At 43.5% G+C, this 20,621-nt stretch overlaps 1 protein-coding gene across 2 annotated transcripts in view; it reads left to right on the forward strand.

Annotated features, from left to right (window-relative positions):
* The window catches only part of ryr2b (ryanodine receptor 2b (cardiac)), an 84,475-nt gene that overhangs the window by 15,835 nt on the left and 48,019 nt on the right, over positions 1-20,621 (forward strand). For both annotated transcript variants that reach the window (XM_079833088.1, XM_079833089.1), the window contains exons 30-47: positions 10-124; positions 237-397; positions 1,274-1,433; positions 1,766-1,852; positions 2,337-2,563; positions 2,663-3,494; positions 5,924-6,124; positions 6,743-6,848; positions 6,956-7,096; positions 16,110-16,386; positions 18,245-18,359; positions 18,544-18,676; positions 18,783-18,886; positions 18,985-19,120; positions 19,211-19,397; positions 19,488-19,596; positions 19,787-19,907; positions 20,124-20,293. In XM_079833088.1, the coding sequence (XP_079689214.1) occupies positions 10-124; positions 237-397; positions 1,274-1,433; positions 1,766-1,852; positions 2,337-2,563; positions 2,663-3,494; positions 5,924-6,124; positions 6,743-6,848; positions 6,956-7,096; positions 16,110-16,386; positions 18,245-18,359; positions 18,544-18,676; positions 18,783-18,886; positions 18,985-19,120; positions 19,211-19,397; positions 19,488-19,596; positions 19,787-19,907; positions 20,124-20,293 (3,382 nt within the window). The remainder of the gene's footprint in view (positions 1-9; positions 125-236; positions 398-1,273; positions 1,434-1,765; positions 1,853-2,336; positions 2,564-2,662; positions 3,495-5,923; positions 6,125-6,742; positions 6,849-6,955; positions 7,097-16,109; positions 16,387-18,244; positions 18,360-18,543; positions 18,677-18,782; positions 18,887-18,984; positions 19,121-19,210; positions 19,398-19,487; positions 19,597-19,786; positions 19,908-20,123; positions 20,294-20,621) is intronic.

Consider the following 20,621-nt stretch of genomic DNA (forward strand, 5'->3'; position numbering starts at 1 on the left):
TGACTGCAGGTTTATGTTGAAGAAGAAAACAGAGTTAAACACCAGTCACTCATCAGCTCGTCTGTCGGAGGAAGTGCTGGCCATCGAGAAAGATGAAGACAACTGCCTCGTTCACTGCACTACGGTAGACAATAACCCGTTTCTTATCGATCTATTTGTTTCTGGACCTTGTGAGTTTCAAGCAAGTAGTCTTGAGTTAGAGTACATTTAACATAATCTCATCTTTCTCACTGCAGTATTATTACTCTGTGAGAATCCCCTACAGTCAGGAGCCTTCTTCCGTTTGGGTTGGATGGGTAACTTCTAAGTTCCACCATCATGATGTGACCTTTGACCTGGACAGCATTTGCAGTGTCACAGTCACTCTTGGGGATGAATGGGGAAAAGTTCACGAGAGGTAGGACACATGTGGCCTCTAAAAGATTCTGTATCTTTAAAAAAAAAAGAAAACAGAACATTTATTTTTGTAGTCCTTCTGTTGAATACATAATGTATATATATACTGTATATAGTTTACATTATGTGTGTCAGTGTTTTTACTCTAAAATAAAACTTTTAAAAATAATTTTTGGTAATTGAAATAAAGCTGATAAAATATGTTGGCCGAGAGGGCACAATGTTCTGCAACTGAAGAAAACATGCCAATAGAAAAAACACCAGCAAATTAAGAAAACATCTTCATCAATTTGACAACATGTGCTGCAAATACTTATAATGCAACCAAATTACTCACAACGCACATTCAATCAGGATGTTAAAATAAATAAGAAACTCACCGTTCAAGTCATCGACAACCCCACTGACGACTGACGAGTAGACATTGAACAAGCATATCCCAGCCAGGTTCGTCACTTTTAGGGTCCCCTTGAAATATTTCCATTGTGGTCTGTGCTATTTGCAGTGTGTTTCTGTATTGCATTGTGAACTTTTTTCAGCACATGTGTTGTCAAACAGATGATGTTTTCTTAATTTGCTGGTGTTTTTTCTATTGGCATGTTTTCTTCAGTTGCAGCGTGTTGAGCTCTCTCGGCCCCTGTCAAATTTAAATATTAGATGAAAAAATGAAAACTAACTGAGAAAAAAAGTTGGAGTGATAAAATTACTACACGTAAAACTGAAATAAAAACAACTTAAGCTATAGCTTTACAAATCTACTCCCACCCAAAAAATTATAAAAATGACACAAGCGCATAAAATATGAAATAAAAGCTAATTTAAAATATTAATATATACTTTTAATATTATATAATACTGGTTTGTGTCTATTTGTTAGTGTCAAGCGTAGCAGCTGTTACATGGTGTGTGCAACAGAGGGCAGTGTTCTGTCCCACAATCGCAACAGCAATGGCCTGGAGATTGGCTGTCTGGCTGACACAGCAACAGGGCTCCTGACATTCACCGCTAATGGCAAGGAACTTGCGACATACTACCAGGTAAACATCAAAGTCAGAGGTTGCAGTTCAAATATTTAGCTGTGCATATCATTTATGTATCATTTAGGTTATATAATCATGTATTCTAATCATCTTTGGATACATAGTCCCATAAAATATCATATGACGCTTACTTTTGGAAAAATACCATCATTTCAAGCATATCTTTATCTTGACTAAGTTATGTAGTCGTGATTTTAGCCATAAACAATCAGCGAATCACTTTATACACACTTTGTATTAAAAAAAATTATCTTTTTTTTCATAGGTTTTTCGTGTTTAGATGTTAGTGTTTATTTTAGTTTGACTTCAGCGTTTGTCTCCATTTGTAGGTGGAACCTGGCACCAAGCTCTTTCCTGCTGTTTTTGCTAAACCCACCAGCCCTGAAGTCTTCCAGTTTGAGCTGGGACGTGTCAAGGTACAAGCCTTACACCCAATACATCAGTTTCGTTCTCCATGGTCGGACCAAATAAATCTGAGAAAAAGTTATTTTAACCCAGGGGGTCTCCTTGCGAGCTTTAAAAGAATTTCATTGCCAGCAATAACTCCTTTGCCATTAATAAACAAAAACTTTAAATGCTCAGTCTTCTTAAAATGGGCTGCAACACATCCATTTTGGCTGAGCTTGTCTTAAATCAGCACAAGAGTACAGATCAATATCAAATTAGATTTGATATCTCCATACACAAATACAAATATGCACTTCACATCAAAATTTAGATATCAGATGTTTTGTTTTTATGCCACTGTGCATTTAATTGTATTCACTTAAGAATGCCCAGAAAAAAGCATTGCACTATTGATCTGCACATAACAAATAAAACATCAAATTACTTTGTCTCTATATCGCTTTCCCTATAAAATTTGCTGCAGTTTATATTTATTTGTATTGTTGCCCACAGAATGTGATGCCACTATCAGCGGGAGTTTTTCGGAGCGAAAGAAGAAATACGAAACCTCAGTGCCCTCCCAGACTGTGTGTTCAACACTTAACGCCTATGCGGTGGACCCGAGTACCTGACCACGCTCAGCCTGTGGAAGTGACCCGTCTGGAGGAGAGATATGGCTGGAGAGCTCGCTGCACTCAGATCCGACAGATCATGACCCTGTATATACCTGAGGAGAGCAGGTCAGAGGTCACTTTGGAAATGACAAGTTGCTGCTAACATATACACTCCATTCTCTCCACATATATACGGTCCATTATTATTACTTCTCCCTTTTTCAGGTGTGTGGACATTCTCGAACTGTCCGAATTGCGTGATCTCCTGAAGTTCCATGACCACACCCTTCGCCTCTACTCAGCCCTTTCAGCTCACGGAAACACACATGTAAGCCACGCCCTCTGCAGCCATGTGGACCAATCACAACTCTTGTTCGCCTTGCAGTGCCCTAGAATGCCAGGTCATCTGCGGATAAGTTACTACAACCTCCTCATCAACACCCACCTCGCTGCCCATGCCAGTGCCAGGCAGGCAATGAACCATGAATACATTGTGCCCATAACAGATGCCACGCAGTCTGTTACACTTTTCAGAAACAACAGGAAAGTGCAAAGATTCCCAGGAAGTTACTTCAGCACTTCCTTGCGGCCGAGAATGCGCTTCACATCGCCTTGCTTCATTAGAACTTATAAAATAGACGCGATGGAAGGAGATAACGATGGGGCTTTGTGGAGTAACTTGCGCCAAGACAGCCCAGAGTTCCCATTGGATGTATTAAAGGCTGTTGTCACTGCGATGCTGAAGGAGGCAGTGACAGCAGTTGGGCAGGGTGTGAGGGATCCTGCAGGTGGCAGCATAGAGCTCCTGCTGGTTCCTCTGCTCGGTTTACTTCACACACTCCTGATGATGGGTGTGTATCAGGGGACAGATCTGGAGGCCGTGTTTAGTCTCATCCTGCCAGTCAGTTACATGAGAGGAACATGTAAAACAGAGGAGATGGATGAACTTGAAGAGAGTGATGGAAAAAGAGAGAAAAAGGAGGGTAGAGATTGGGAGAATAATGTCCCTCAGCAAAGTCTTCTTCAGATGAAGCTTCCAGAAGCTGTCAAATTACAGGTTGGCACAAATCATTTAAAGAGGTTGTTCACCCAAAAATGTAGTCATTGTCTACATCATGGCTGCCCAATCCTGTTCCTGAGGATGAGTGAATGAGTGAATCCAGATCCAACCCTGATCCAATTATCTGTAATTATCAAGTTCTCCTGAAGATCTTGTGCTGCCTTAATGTGCTATCGGAAATATCCTACTTCCTACTTCTGAAGTCATGATTACGAGCTCATCGCATTCAAATTTTGACTTGAGTGGGCGTTCATGTCCAATTTTTAACCCATTAGAAAATTTGTATTTACGATAATTCCAATAGCATGTGAAGGCAGCATTAATTAGCTGATTCAGTTGTGTTTGATCAGGGTTAGAGCTGAACTAATAGTGCGTTCAAGTCCTCCTGGGTTGTTCTTATTTACGAGGTGAGAAGTCGTGTTTACGGCATCATGTGCGTTCAAGTCTCTTTGGTCGGAGCAAGATGGCGGTGTACCTTCTTTTAATGAATTTCACGAAAATACAGCAATATTTGTTAACTCTGCTTATAGAAAAAGAAGAACAAAGAATGCGCATCGGGTGAGTTTTAATCTTTTACGTTTTTAATTAATCTATGAAGCCACTGTAAACTGTATCATTATATATTAGGTTATATATTAGGCTAATTGTAGCCTAATTATAACAAGCAGTTTCTAGGTTAGTAAACAGAATTTCAACAAAAATTTACCGTCAACTACAGACGTTGCATCCATTGATTCCGCCATGTTTCTCACTGACCAAATCGTACAGATTGGGGCTTAAAGGGTTAGTTCACCCAAAAATGAAAATTCTGTCATTAAATTACTCACCCTCATGTCGTTCGAGACCCGTAAGACCTCCGTTCATATTCGGAACACAAATGAAGATATTTTTGTTGAAAGCTGATGGCTGAGAAAGGCTTCAGATAGGCCTCCATTGGCATTCAGTACACTTATACTCCCAAGACCGATGAAAGGCACTTAAAATGTTGTTACAAAGTCCATCTCACCACAGTGACTCTACAATAATCTTACGATGCGACGACAATAGATTTTGTGCGCAAAAAAAATCAAAATAACACCTTTTTCCAACTTGTTACTGCCTTCCGTGTGTGCCTCCACGACGCATGCGCGAGAATATGACGCAGATCCGGCGTTCGGACAGATGACCCAGAAGTGATTTGTTTACAATCAGAGGAAGACGCGCGTATCTCAGCTCTGTTGGATTCTACATTGATCGTGCTTTAGGTCTCGGCGTAGTTCTCAAAATGGGACTAAAGTGTGCATTTCATGGATTCCCGAACCCCGGCGCTACGTCATATTCTCGCGCATGCGTCGTGGAGGCACACGCGGAAGGCAATAACAAGTTGGATAAAGGTGTTATTTTGATTTTTTTTTGCGCACAAAAACTATTGTCGTCGCATCGTAAGATTATTGTAGAGTCACTGTGGTGAGATGGACTTTGTAACGACATTTTAAGTGCCTTTTATCGGTCTTGGGAGTATAAGTGTACTGAATGCCAATGGAGGCCTATCTGAAGCCTTTCTCAGCCATCAGCTTTCAACAAAAATATCTTCATTTGTGTTCCGAATATGAACGGAGGTCTTACGGGTGTCGAACGACATAAGGGTGAGTAATTAATGACAGAATTTTCATTTTTGGGTGAACTAACCCTTTAACGAAAATCCAGAACTTTCCACTGGTATTTACGACTTCATGGTGGCGTACATGTGCGTTCAACTCGTAAATACGATCTTTACTACAGGACTTGAACACACAATAAGGTAGATCTCCAGGAACAGGATTGGGCATCCCTGATCTACATTATATGGTCAAAAGTTTGGATTAGAGTTTCTTGTATTTTTGATCTCTTATGCTCACCAATGGTACATTTTTTTTGATCAAAAATACAGTAAAAACTTTAATAATGTGAAATATTGCTGTTTGATATTTTTGTTAAGACCATGATACATTTTTCAGGATTCTATGGTCAACAAGTTCAAAAGAACCAATGCTAGATAATCCATGCTATTGCTAAATAAAATAAAATTATTTTCTTCTTTTTTTTTTTTCATTTTACTTGCCTTAAACTTTTGAATGGAATTCAAAAATTCACAGTTTTCACAGCAAAAACTGTTTTCAACATTGATAATAACAGTACATGTTTCTTGAGCACCAAATCAGCATATTGGAATTATTTCTGAAGGATCATGCGACTGAAGAAAATTCAGCTTTGCATCACAGAAATAAAGTAAATTTTAAAATATATTTAAAATAGAAATTGCAATAATATTTGACAATATTAAAAATGTTACAGTTTTTTTTTAATCAAATAAATGAATCTTTGGCCAGTGTCAGAGACTTCTTACAAAAACATAAAAATATCTGAAATATTCTAAACTTTTGACTGGCTTTCTTTTTCATCATCAGGTGTGCCACCTTCTGAAGTACTTGTGTGACTGCCAGGTGCGTCACAGAGTAGAAGCTGTGATGTCATTCTCAGGTGACTTTGTTGGTCGTCTTCAAGACAACCAGCGCTTCCGGTACAATGAAGTTATGGATGCGCTCAACATGTCTGCTGCCCTCACTGCACGCAAAACTAAAGAGTTCCGTTCCCCCCCTCAGGAACAGGTCAGAGGTCATAGGATAACTGGTTTAGACTTATAACTGGTATACTTCTCATGTCATTCCATACCTGTATGACTTACTTTCTTCTGTGGAACACAAATCAACATATTTTGAAAAATGTCTATAAAATAAGTAAACAATATTTTATTTTGTATGCCACAGAAGAAAGTCATACAGGCTTGGAATACCATGAGGTTGAGTAACTTGACTTTTTGATTAATTTTTATTTTTGTATGAATTATCCTTTTAAAGTCATGTTGTAATGTAAGTATCGACAGATCTTTTCTTTTACATCTGAGTGAAATGGATTTTTGAAAAAAGGAAAGATTTAGGTTGGGAACTTAAGTTGTTTATTGGATGGAGGCAGATCTGAAGGCAAGCTTGCAGTTGATTTTAAGAAAGGCATGGGTTTAAACAAAACTTTTTTTTGGAGAACAGTCTGTCGTTTCACCTGAAGATTGAGTTATCAATTTGATTAAAAATGATGAGGTCCAACTTTAATAAAATAAAAAAAATGAAACGGATGAATCGTTGAAAATAAAATCTATAACATGCCTTATATGGTGAATTTTCACTTCATGCAGATTCAATTGTACCTAATGAGTTTTTTTCTCCGTTCAGATAAACATGATGTTGAGCTTCCGGGAGGAGTGTCAGGATTGTCCGTGCCCAGAAGATATCCAAGATTTGATGTGGGAATTCCATCAGAATCTAATGACCCACTGTGGTAGGCAGCCGATTAGGACAACCAATGCAATAATTGTATTTCCATCAACTGACCTCTCATACGTGAAGCATTTATTCCAATGTCGTTTTTTTCTCTGTTTACTTCAGGAATTAAGATAGACAGTGATTCAGAGAATGAGAATGAGGATGACCTGTCAATCAGGAATCACCTCCAAGGCCTAGTGGATAAAATAATGAATTTAAAAAGGAGAATGTCTGGCCTGCCTGAGGAGTTTGTGGACAAACCCGGTCAGAAACACTACCTATCTTTTTCATTATATTATGGGACCACATTGTTATGTTATGAACTGTGTTAATATTAGGGCTGTGCATTGGCACTGGCCTCACAATTCGATTAGTTTACGATTCACCAGATAACGATTCGATTCAATTCGATTCTACGATGCATTGCGATGCATCAAAATTCTACTGCACACAACAAGGCAAATTTTTAATCAGTCATGAGGCAATACAAGCAGTCAGATATTGAATTGAACAACAGATTGTATTGGCTGCTATGTGTGTATTATCACTCTCCTGTATCTTTGACATAAATGTCATTAAATAAAATAAAATATAAGAAAACATAAATCACTGCTTTCAGTGCTTTGAATGAGAAATGTTTCTCTTCTCTCTACTTTAGAACGATCAACATGGTTCGTGAAGTTAGTTGTATTGCCAACCTGCTTGATTTTAGTGTGGCAGGTCTTACACACCGCGTAAGTCTTGTCTAGTTTCCCATCATCTTCGTAGAATCTGAAATGTGCCCAGATGTCCGCTTTCCAAGCTTTAGGTGCGTTTTTAATTACCCGTCTATTGCAGTCATCTCCCTCCGCCTCAGCCATCTTGATTGTTGTTGTTGTTATGACCCCTGAAGTAATTGAAACTTCACAACTTTATTGTCCAACTCAAGGCCAGAAAATAAACGGTGAAATAATCGATTATGGCACTTTGCCGCATCGATGCTGAATCGTGCATGCCCCGCATTGCGATGCATCGCCGAATCGATTATTGTTGACACCACTAGTTAATATAGCCTCTTGATTCTATTACCAGTACTTTTAAAACGTCTCGGTTACGTATGTAACCCTAGTTCCCTGAGAACAGGGAACGAGACGCTGCGTCAGCTGACGCTATGGGGAACGCCTCCAGTGTGACAGGTGCCTGAAATCACAATCAAAAAACGTCAATCCTATTGACCGGCGACAGCCTATGATGTCATAAAGGTGCGACCAGGAAGTATATAAGGGCGCCTTGTCAACAAGACAGCATCTAATCGTCTGAAGGGACTGTTTGGCAGGCAAGCCCTGAGGCATGGCAACGAGACGCAGAGTCTCGTTCCCTGTTCTCAGGGAACTAGGGTTACATACGTAACTGAGACATTCCCTTTCGAAAGGGAACTCGCGCTGCGTCAGCTGACGCTACGGGGAACTATATACTAGGTCTGGGCGATATGACGATATTATTGTATATCGACGATGTCTCGCAAATATCTCGATATCGATTACAGTCAGTGTTATCAGACGAAAATCGACAGTATCGTAAAAATGACGACTGATAAACTCACAGGACATTGCGTTGCCAAATACATTATAAATAGCTTAGTAGTTACCATACACTTACCTTTTTAGTGTTTTTGATGCATAGCTACAGTAGCCTATATGTGTTAAAGCAAAACATTGAAGTATATGGATAAGATTTTGGTGTGGTTGTGCGCAAAGAGAAGCACGTTACAAATTAACGAGACATAGGTTGGCTTGGCTAAATGTTTTAAACAGCTCTAAAAATATTATTGGCTATTAAATTATAAATAGAATAGCCTATTAATAATACAAATATTAATCAAACATGTAAACCTGGAAAACATTTAAAATACTAACGCTAAAAATAAAACGAGAGAGCGAAACCTTTGAAATTTTTTTTTTTTTATTCAGGACACAATGCGAACGATATTCAATCATTTAGACAAATTGCTTTTATCAGTAACATATTCAAAACGTTTTTTTTTTTTTAAATCAAAATATGGGTAAACACACATAACCTTAAAATAACTTTATGCAGGTGATCTGTAAAACACCGTAAATGTGGTTTACCCAGCATGTCTTAACAGTTGCGTATGAAAATCATAAATGCATTTTTTTAAAATCATCAGTAAAATCTTCAAAAAACGAAATCATCATTCAAAATTAAAACAATTGATTTTTTTTTTATTAGACACCTTAAAAATAAAATATAATCCAAACACCTCGTTATTTAATTGAACCTATAAAACGTATAGGCTAACTGTGGTTTGCATGCATGTCTTAGCAGTTGCCATGCATTTTTTTTAAAAATCATTAAAATCATCAAAAATCTAAATTATCATTCAAAATTAAAACAAATATGATTTCATTTTTTAAAAATACATTAGGTTAGTTCTCAGAAATAAAATATAATCTTAACATCACGTTATTTAATTGAACCTATGCATTTATAAAACATTAACGCAACAATCTAACGCAGGTTTCTAGACACAAAATTTTGCATGATTTTGCTTAGAAAGCCTCTCTTTAATGTGAATTTCGTTTTGTATAAATTGTATCTTAATTATAATCAACGTTTAATCAGATAATTGCCAGGATTTAATAAATAAGAAGCAAATAGTCTATAGCAGACTATAATCGCGGGAGCGATCACATGCTTTGCGCATGAACTTGAGCATGTCTCAAATAAACCCAAACTCAGCAGCTACTCGTTTCACAAACATGAGAAATATGTTTATATAAAGCTTGAAATGTCCACTTTTAAACGTAACGAAAAGAAAATAGTCCAGCAATGCGCACCTTTCAATAGTGGCAACGATATGCGTCCGTTCATTCACTCTTGTCAAAGACGCATCCGTTTACAAACCAATCAATGTCCAGATGCCGCCCACATAGATGAAGACGAGTGGACGCAAGTGTGTCATGTTCAGTTCTTTAGTGCGCTCGCATGATAGCAATGTGAAACCAAACCAAAACTAACCGAATGTATAAAATGTATCAAAACATGAACTTCGGTTCGGACCTTGGTGCGGACTTTCAGGTGTGAAAACGCCCTACACTCTCCAAGAGACTATCTGCCACATAATCTGCTGTGTAGCTCTCAGGCACATAAATCGTTCCGAGGCAGTTTGATTGTAGTACCCAGTTTTTGTCTATGTAATGAGCAGTAATTGACATGTAAGGTGTCATCGTATTGCTGCTCGACCACATCCGTCGTAAGAGCGACGTAATCCGCGCTACTGATGTTAGTCATAACCTCAGTTTTCTCTGTATTATACAGCTCTGGAATAGCTGTTCTTGAGAATTAATTCCGACTGGGTACTTCATACTGCTGCTCAAAAGTTTGAAGCATGGACCGGAATTCTGCCTGGTCCACAAGACTAAGAGGCATCATATCTTTAACCAGAAAACGGGTCACAGCTAGAGTGCACTGTCTCCATTTTAAACTGGATTTATCGTACTTCTTTCCACAAGCGAACGCAGAAGCAATCTGAGTTAAACTAGAACTTTTCCTGCTTTGAGAAGCGGCTGCAGAGCGGGGCTCAAATGAGGCCGCTACACTGGATGGTGTATGTGGATATGGCAGCGGAGATTAGTGGTCTGCGCATCTTTAACCTTTACTTTTTTTTGCACAGCCTACAGATAGCCTCTGTTGGATCCGCTGGTTCACCATTTGCATTTGGTTTTAAATCCATAATACTGCCAAATTACCGGTGTGCATCTTTTCTTTGATATTAAGCCGTTGTCCTCCATTTTCTGCCTGGAAAATTTTGACACAGACATGAGAAATTGCGCGCGTGGGCGTGGTCAGTGCGGAGTAGACGATATTATCAGATATCGCGATATTTTTGAAGGCGATTATCCCCCCAAAAAAATTCACATATCGCCCAGCCCTACTATATACCCACGCCGCCATGCCGAAGGGAGTGCATGCCCACTGGCAGTGACAACTGTCAGGACAAGCAAATTCAACTGAAATGCCTGAACCACTCCCTCTCTGGTCACATTAGGCTGTCATTGACAGCGCTCCCTACGGTCAAAGCCCAAGCTATAAACCTGAGAAGGAACCTTCGCACCATATGAAGTCGTACCCTGGTCGCTCGAAGGCCTGGAACCAACCCATTCGACAGAAGGGGTTCCTTTAAGGGAACGTGGCTAGGGGACCCGAGGGAACCCGCGCCAGTCACTATTCGGGAAGAATTCCACCGAATGCCACCAGGGAAGCCTGACCCAGCGACCTCTATGTGGGACACATAGGTTCGGTCAACCCTGTCTGTCAAGAACAGAGCCTCTGGTACTCGCCTCCGAAGAGACATCCCACTGTGGTACTGCAAAAAATGGCAGTATCCTCCACCAGCTGGATCTCAGAGACGGGTTATCCTGGAGAGCAGCGCTCAGCGAAGTGCTTCCTAACCCTTGCTAGCGAGGGGAATTTTGCAGCTCGATCCAAGAATCTACCAAGCACTTATTTGAAACATGCTCAGGAGGCCGAACAGGCCTACAGGCTGATCCTAGCTGGGAGGCCTCGAGGGACCTACAACCGACGGATCAGTGCCTTCAGGTGCTACCGGCTAGAAACCGGAGCCTGATAGCAGGTGACCACTAGCTGTCAGCGTAAAGCCAGTTATGTGTTCCCTCCTAGGGTTCCCTCCACCTGGTAACCTGTGCTGACTGCTCGAGTGTCTGAAACACAGTGGAGCTTACCCTCAAGGAGGCCTAACAAGGCCTACTACCTGATAGCAGTCGAGCTAGCCTTCGAGGGAGCTGGAGAATGGGACTCGTTCTGACAGGGAGGCCTAGTGAGGCCTACCACCTGATAGCCATGGGGACTCTTTCCTTCAGGGAGGCTTGGGGAAGCCTGCCACCTGACAGCAGACCATGCTAGCTGTCCGAGCGTCCTGACTCCAGGGCTCGCCTCCAGGGTGGCCTGGCGAGGCCTACCACCTGGTAGTAAGACCTGTTAACGGTCCATGCTAGTTTGTCACAGTGACTGGAACTGGAACCCCCTCAGGGAGGCCTAGTGGGGGCCTACAACCTGATAGCACGTTAAGCCAGCTAACCAAGCGTCCAAGCTCGGGGGCTCACCCTCAGGGAGGCCTGGCGAGGCCTACCACCTGTTCTAGCCATTCGTACGAACCGTCAGAGATGACTGAGGTCCCGGAGCTCGCGTTAGGGAGGCCCGCTGGGGCCTACCACCCAGGAGCGAATTTTCTGGGAGGCCTGGTGAAGCCTACTACCTGACAGCGATCCACTGCTAGGTGTCCAGTGACTGAAGACCAGGAACGTGCCCTCAGGGGAGGCCAGGTTGAGGCCTGATACCCAATGGCGAATCCCACAGGGAAGCCCGTGCAGCTTGTTACCTGTTAGCAACCCATGCTACCAACCGTTACCGAAACCGGGGACTGGGGAACGATCTCAGGGAGGCTCGGCGCCTACCACCTGATAGCAGAACGTGCTAGCCTCCAGGGAGGCCTAGTGAGGGCTACCACCTGCTAGCACTCAACGCTCACCGTCACAGAGAGTGGGAACTGGGAGCTCGCCCTCAGGGAGGCCCAGTGAGGCCTACCGCCTACTCCCTACTAGCAACTCGTGCTAGCCATCCAGTGCTGGTGCCCGGGAGCGCCCCCTCAGGGGAGGTCAAGTGAGCCTGCTTACCCCACAGCAGGCCCTTAGGGAGGCCTGGTAGCGCCTACTACCTACTAGCAGCTCGTGCCGCCGTCGAATGACTAATGCCCAGGAATACCCCCTCGGGGGAGACCGGGCAAGGCCTGCTGCTCACAGCAGGCTCTTCAGGGAGGCCTGGCGGGGCCTAATACCTGAGCCAGGTGACCCAAAAACGGGAGCCTACCCCTCAGGGAGGCCTAGCAGGGCCTACCTCCAAATAGGAGGTCTGCAGATTCTATGAACCCTGCCGCGGTTAAAGGAAGGCTGGCTGCTGCACCCGGGCTGACGGTAGCTGTCTGCTGCTGACGAAGAACTGGACATCCAGTTATCACCTGGGGACTCATCCTCAAGGAGGCCAAAGAGGGCCTACTAGTTGACGAGGTTTCTGCTGAAGTCGACATTGACGGAAAAAATCCTCCCAGGCCCACACGGGCCTCGACGTCGAGACTCTCTTGCAAGGAGGCCCGATGATGCCTACCACCTGTCCTGGAGTCTGCTGCCCAGACTGCCCAAGCTGGCTACTCACAATCAGCTGGCCTTCATACGCCCGCACCTGGGGCTGGCTCCATCCCAGAAGCTAGAGGGCCTCCGTGACGGCGCAGTCTCACGGTCAGTTGCCTACAAACATGAACCTAAACACATTGCCAATAGCAGTGCACTCAGCGAACAAATGCTTAAAAATCCTCTTAAGCGAGGGGAGTACAACTTACGTCACCTGCTTCGGGGCGGCCACCTTACTTTTTCATACAGCGGCCTGCCGATCATGCAAGGGCGTCAGCCATTGGCAATGCTCGGGCCTCAAGGGAGCATCCGACCAAAACCGCCATGCAGAAGGTTGCGATGTTCAGCTCAACCCAAGCCCTAAAGAAGGTGGAGCAGAAGATATAGAGCAAAGGGTGAAAAACATCATACAGATATGCAGCCCACCAGCCGTGCCATCCTCCAGGATGAGGCCGGGGGCCGCCAGAAGGTGGCGGCCACACAAGCTCTGAAAGGCGGGTTACAGCAAATTAAGTCTAATCGCACACAAGCGAAAGACGCTTAACCCCGCCCCACGACCACTGGCAAAGTCGCTATCTCTGCTGCAACACCTAGACTGCATTACTAAATAACCCCAGAACGCAGAGAAGGAGGCGGGCCTTGGCCGGACGACTCTGTAATAAGAGGAGGCTGAATCAAGGATGCAGAAAACAAAGCACTGTTCTTATACTTAAAAGACAGACCCAGGGTGACAATACCTGCCTTTAAAGGAAACGCCCCCCGCTAAGCCTGCACTAGATCTAGTCAGGGCTCGGGAAAGAAATATTATCACCTTTTACGTAAAAACAACGAGGCCCCGAAACCCATACAAAAGCCCAAAGGGCTGGGCGCAGATCTCACTACAGCTCATGCATTAATGCTTAACCGGTCGTGGCTACTTTATACTTAAAGCTAGGAAACAAAACTCGCCCCACACGCCACAAGCCCTCGAGCAAGAGCGGCAAAAACCACTCACAAAGGTGAGAGAGATAACACGGAGAGGTGGTAAATCTCTACTAGCTAAAGTATAGCATTATGCATAAATATATAATGTTGCAAAGAAGATCATTCTTAGCTACTCACGGGGAGCTGCAGGCCCTGCGATATCGATGATGTTCCATAATCCCCAAACCCTCTCGAAGAGCGAAAGAGAGTCCTGGAAAACATATTAAAATAATGTTTCACCCTACTCGAGGGGGACTCACCGCTCGCTTCTCTGGTGCTTCAAACCTTGAGAAACTAGCCTTTATCAAGCTAGTGTTCGACCACCATCCTGAGGGGGGTGTTTTCACCCAATGAGCCAGGCGAAGGGATGGGAAAGACAGCGCTCATCTGCGCAACGGAGTCCTATCGTGCTGCCTCCGTTGGTTCCGGTTCCCAGCACCGGCTTCCTTCCTCTTCTTGTTGTGGGTGTCCCACCTCCTCTGCGCACCAGTCCTCCACGGAGGGGGCGCTCGAGAGGCGACGCTGGTTCGCTGGTCCCGCCTCCAGCCCTCAGACCGTGACGGGCCAGGGACACTCGACTCCCTGGGCGCGGGACCTCAGCGGAATGGATGTTCTAAATGCCGCTGAGCGTGCCTTCGCCTCTCTGAACTTTCCCACCACCGTCTCGACGGAGCTGCCGAAAAGCTTAGATGGCGAAACCGGGGCATCGAGGAGAAAGGACTTCTCTTTCTCCCCGATGTACGCAAGGTTTAACCACAGATGCCTCTCCGTGGCCACCATCGCCGCCATAGAACGACCGATGGCGAACGCTATTTGTTTGGTGGCCCGGAGAGAGAGATCTGTGGTCCGGCGCAACTCGGCCATCGCATCAGGGGGTAGTCCCTCCCCCTGATCGAGGTCCTTCAGCAGGTCCGCCTGGTAAGCCTGCAACACCGCTGTGGTGTGCAGAGCCGCCGCAGCGTGACACGCTGACATGTACGCCCTGCCGTTCAGACGAGAAGTCGTTCTGAGTGGTTTTGTCGGCAGGGTGGGAGCCCTCAGTGTCGACGGCCGGCCAGAGGCGAGATAGTTCTCAACTATCACAGCCTCGGGCAATCCCTCGACATCAGCAAAATTAGCTTGCTGATGTCGATAGATGCGGGCTGAGTATGGTTTCTTCCATCCCCTTGAGATCTGCTGATGGAGATCTGGAAGGAATGGAAGATTCCCAGGAGTTGGGAGGTCATGGGCGGAGAGAAACCGATCGTCCAATCTGTTTGGACGCCCAGCCTCTCTCCTCCTCACGCGCCGCCAAGGCATCTGCAGTCTACCCGCGTTTCATCACCTCCATCAACTCCCCGTACATGGGACAGGATGGTTGAGAGACTTCAGCCTCAACTGACTCACCAGCTTCCTCCTCCATGCTCTGCTCGAATGGAAGAGCAGCAGACGAGGAGGAGGAACCTAGATCCCGCTCCTCCTCCGAAGTCCGCCTCTCGCGATCTGGATCGTCATCCGTGAGAATCATACCTGTCTCCAGACGACGAGCCAGATCCATCTGGGAACCCCATGATGTTAGACGCCGCTCAGCCTCAGCTCAAGCGGGGCCGTCCCCAGATGCTGAAACCTCTCCCCTCGAGAAGAGGTCCAGACGAGAGCGGAGCGTTCTCAGGCGAAAACGCTCGCAGTTTGCACTGGAGGCTCCCTCGAGAACCTCCCGTGTATGCTCTTCTCCCAGACAGTAAACGCAGAGTGTGTGTGTGTGTGTATCCTCAGGCATAAGGAACCTGGTACACGGGTCAACACACCTGCGGAAGTGGCATTGCTTCTCAGCACACTTCATTGTTTTCTTCTTGTAGACGCTTTACGTGAAGACAGGCAAAACAGTCCCTGAAGACGAAAAAGATGCTGTCATGTTGACAAGGCACCCTTATATACTTCCTGGTCGCACCTTGATGACATCATAGGCTGTCGCCGGTCAATAGGATTGACGTTTTTTGATTGTGATTTCAGGCATCGGTCATGCTGGAGGCGTTCCCCGTAACGTTAGCTGACGCAGCTCGAGTTCCCTTTCGAAAGGGAACTGTACAGGTACAGTGATTCTAAGCTAAAACAGAGCTCTCTTGTTCTAGTCTCTCTGCAGCAGCTGATATCAGAGACCATGCTGCACTGGGCCCAGGAGGGGACGATTAAAGACCCCGATCTGGTGCGTGCTGTTTTCAGCCTGCTGCTACAACAGTATGCTGGGCTGGATGGCCAGATGTCTGCTCCACTACAAAAGGCTTACTGTATCAGCCAGGCATCTGTGGAAGACACTCTTAACTTACAGTGGGCTCTAGCATGCATTCGTTCATTGCTCACGACCAGGATGGGCAAAGAAGAAGAGGAACTTATGATTAGAGGACTGGGGTGAGAGATGATTGCTGGCGATAGTTTCACTCTATTATTGTCACTTGACCTTTTTTAAATAGTATGAGAGTAGCAATCTTCTTGACAATGAATATAAAACAATATAAATATATAAAACAAAGAAAAGAGAAATGTTTGAGTTGACTGATTTAGCTTTGGCAATATAATATGTAATTTAAAAGCCATTAACTACACTACCGTTCAAAGATGTGGGGTCAAGATTTGTTTTGAAAGAAATATATTTTATTCAGCAAGAATGCATTAAGTTAATCAATGTATACTGTTATGAAAAGATTTCTATTTCGAATAAATGCTGTTTGAACTTTTTATTCATCAAACAATTACATTTTTTCACCATTTCCCCAAAAATATTAAGCAGCACAACTGATTTTACTATTGATAATAATAATAAGTGTCTCTGGAACATCAAATCAGCATATTAGAATGATTTCTGAAGGATCACGTGACACTGAAGACTGAAATAAGGCTTGCTAATTTAGCTTTGCCCTCACAGGAATAAATTAAATTTTAAAATACATAGAAAACCTTTATTTTAAATTGTAATAAATAAATCACAATATTACTGTTTTTTTCTTCTTCAAATAAATGCAGTCTAGGTGAGCAGACCTAGAAACTTCTATCAAAAACAAACTTTTGAACAGTTGTGTATTTTCTTGATTAAGCACAAAGGCATCATGAATCTTTTTTTTTAGCATTTCTATTTAGGCACTAAACAGGATACCCATAAAACGTCTCAGCCAATAGAATTACTTTTAAAGGGATAGTTCACCCAAAAATGAAAATTAGCCCATGATTTACTCACCCTCAAGTCATCCTAGGTGTATATGACATTCTTCTTTCAGACGAATACTATCGGAGTTATATTACAAAAGTCCAGGCTAATCCAAGCATTATAATGGCAATAATTGTTTTTGAAGTCCATAAAAAATGCATCTGTCCATCAAATAACATGCTCCACGCAGCTCTGGGGTGTTAATAAAGGCCGTCTGAAGCGAATCGATGCGTTTGTGTAAGACAAAATATCAATATTTAAAACTTTATAAAGTCTTCCTTATTCAATTTATGGAAAAAGTGTTGAAGTGCCTCTGATGATCGAAAAACAAACGCGACCAGGGGCGCTCGTCATGACCCTACTGTCTATGGCCCTGTCCCAAATGGCACCCTTAACCCTCACGGTCTTCCTCTGAGTCCGCACTTTCACGACGTAATGCCGCTTTGACTGCCGGGAAGAAGTCCGCTGCATAGCTCGCACCAGTGCAGGCTCGGCAGGAGTACGCATCGAGGGCGCATATCGACCTCAAAGGGGTCGCTCGCGAGCACCCTTCTGAGACCTAAAATGACAAATGGGACACCCTGCGACCTCGTGGACTTAACGGACACGCGCACGCAGCGGCCATTGTAAGTCCACAAGACCGAAAGTGCACATGAAGTGTGCCATTTGGGACAGGGCTTATGGTTATGACGTCATGTACACATCTTGAATTGCGAGAAGGCACTTTCAACACTTTTCCACGGAAGGCGATCGGCTGGAACTTTCCTTGATAATGTTTTAAATATGGATATTTTTCTTACACAAACGCATCGATTCGCTTCAGAAGGCCTTTATTAACACCCCAGAGCCACCCCAGACTTTATTCGTGTGAAAGAAGAATGTCATATACACCTAGGATTACTTGAGGGTGAGTAAATCATGGGCTAATTTTAATTTTTGGGTGAAGTATCCCTTTAACACATTCCATCATGCAGTTTTCTTTCAGTTTCTGCATTTTTCTGTATTGCTACAGTATATCCAAACCAGTTTATCCTGTTTTTGAGACCTGTTTTATTTCTTGTGTAGTGACATTATGAACAATAAAGTTTTCTATCAGCATCCTAATCTGATGAGAGCTCTGGGGATGCATGAGACCGTCATGGAAGTTATGGTGAATGTTCTTGGTGCTAGAGAATCCAAGGTAATCATACTAACAAATATTTTCTGTGATTATCAGCTTATGTTTATTGTTATACAGTAGTCAGATAACAGTTGCATAATTGAAACACACACATTAGAACCTAATCATTAGATTAAGTGGAATGTTTTAATTGATTCAATCCAGTGAGGTCCTCTGTTAACGAAGATGCTCTTGCCTCATTAAGGAAATCATGTTCCCCAAGATGGTTGCGCACTGCTGTCGTTTCCTGTGTTATTTCTGTCGAATCAGTCGTCATAATCAGAAGGCCATGTTTGATCATCTCAGCTACCTGCTGGACAACAGCAATGTTGGGCTTGGTATGTTCATACTGATACTGATATGGTTTAACCCATGATTAACTTTCAACCTGAACATTTTTAAAGAAGTAGACAAAAGTAAATGTGATTTTTCTTTTCTTATCAGCGTCTCCTTCAATGAGAGGATCGACTCCTCTGGATGTGGTGGCCGCTTCTGTCATGGACAACAACGAGCTTGCACTTGCTCTTACAGAGGCGGATCTGGAGAAAGTAAGACTCACTGACAGATTACTTTTTCTCTCTTCTACATCCCTTCTGACTTTTGGTGATATTGAACTGATCTGGTCTTTCTGAATGTGTTTGTGCAGGTTGTGCAGTATTTAGGAGGCTGTGGTTTGTGTAGTTGTGCTCTGCTGGTCTCCAAAGGATACCCTGATATTGGATGGAATCCTGTAGAGGGAGAGCGTTACCTGGACTTCCTGCGCTTTGCAGTATTTTGCAATGGTAATGATCAGTTTAAATCTGGAATACTGACATGGTGAAACCTAACTGAACACCTCTGGTTGGATTTGATTACTTGTTCTCCTCATACAGGTGAGAGTGTTGAGGAGAACGCCTATGTGGTGGTGAGGCTTCTGATTCGTCGACCTGAGTGCTTTGGCCCGGCTCTTCGAGGGGAGGGGGGAAATGGTCTTCTAGCAACCATGGAGGAAGCCATCAGAATTTCCCACAAGCAGGATGGAACCAGTGCTGCCATTGCACACAGTTCCAACCGGACACTGTGAGTGTTGCATTTCAGTTTTATTCTGTCTTTGTTTTTCTCATATTTTCTCACTCATAAATCGTGTCTCGTTCTGACCTGCACTCTTAGTGACGCGCTTGATGATGAAGATGATGATATAATCCACATGGGACACGCCATAATGACCTTCTACTCTGCTCTGATCGATCTGTTGGGTCGCTGCGCCCCTGAAACACATGTAAGTGTTTCAGGAAACCCGCTGGGAAAGCTAGATAAGAGCCTCATAATGTGTTTGAAGGAATGCGTTAGAAAGGGCTAATTGGTTTTTATCTACTTTTTAAGGCCATTTCAGTTTTTATTAAAGCTTTCAAAGGTTCTTCAAGGTTTGCTAATGGTTGTCTCTATTGGGTGCGCATGTGGCCTTGCAGCTCATAGAAGCGGGGAAAGGTGAGGCCATCCGATTCAGGGCGATCTTGAGGTCTCTCGTTCCCAGAGAGGATCTGGAGGGCATTATAAATATTCCTTTTAGTTTACCAATTGTAAACACAGGTGAGTGTGTGGGTGTTTGTTGACTTGTAAACGCAAGTAAACTATACATTCATGATGTGAAATCAGTCTTTCTAAATGTATTTGATTTCTAAAAACTGGGATCAGTGTAATAAGAAAGCCTGAGCTCAATTTTTAAATAAACTAAGCACATTTAGTTTGGAGTGACCAAAAGTGATTAATTGGTGGTTGAAAATATTTTGTGCTTGTTATACTCAGATGATGTAGTGATCGAGCCAGATATGTCTCGGATATTTTGTCCGGATCACAAAGCAGCCATGGTGCTGTTTTTGGACCGAGTTTATGGAGTTCAGGACCAGCAGTTCTTGCTACGTCTACTGGAGTGTGGTTTCCTGCCGGACCTGCAAGCGGCTGTTAACATGGATACTGTAAGAGGGCAGACATTTCATGCAGGAAAAGTTCACCCAAATTTGAATATTGTCATCATGTTTTTTAAACTGATATTACTTCTTTTTTCAGTGTAACACAAATGGGTTTTACCTGAATGTGGTTCCTTTTTCCATATAATGCAAATGAGTGCTAATGGAGCTCTTGAGCTCCAAAAAAGCCCATTCAACTCATGCACTGTATTCAAGTCTTTTAAAGTCAAACAATACAATTTTGTGTGAGGAACTAACCTGAAATTGAATGCTTTTATTTGCTGAAAAACTTGAGTTTGGGAGTTCTGACTTCCCATAATTAAGACTTGAACCCTGC

Source organism: Gobio gobio, assembly GCF_949357685.1.
Source record: "Gobio gobio genome assembly, chromosome: 13".
Lineage (NCBI taxonomy): Eukaryota > Metazoa > Chordata > Actinopteri > Cypriniformes > Gobionidae > Gobio > Gobio gobio.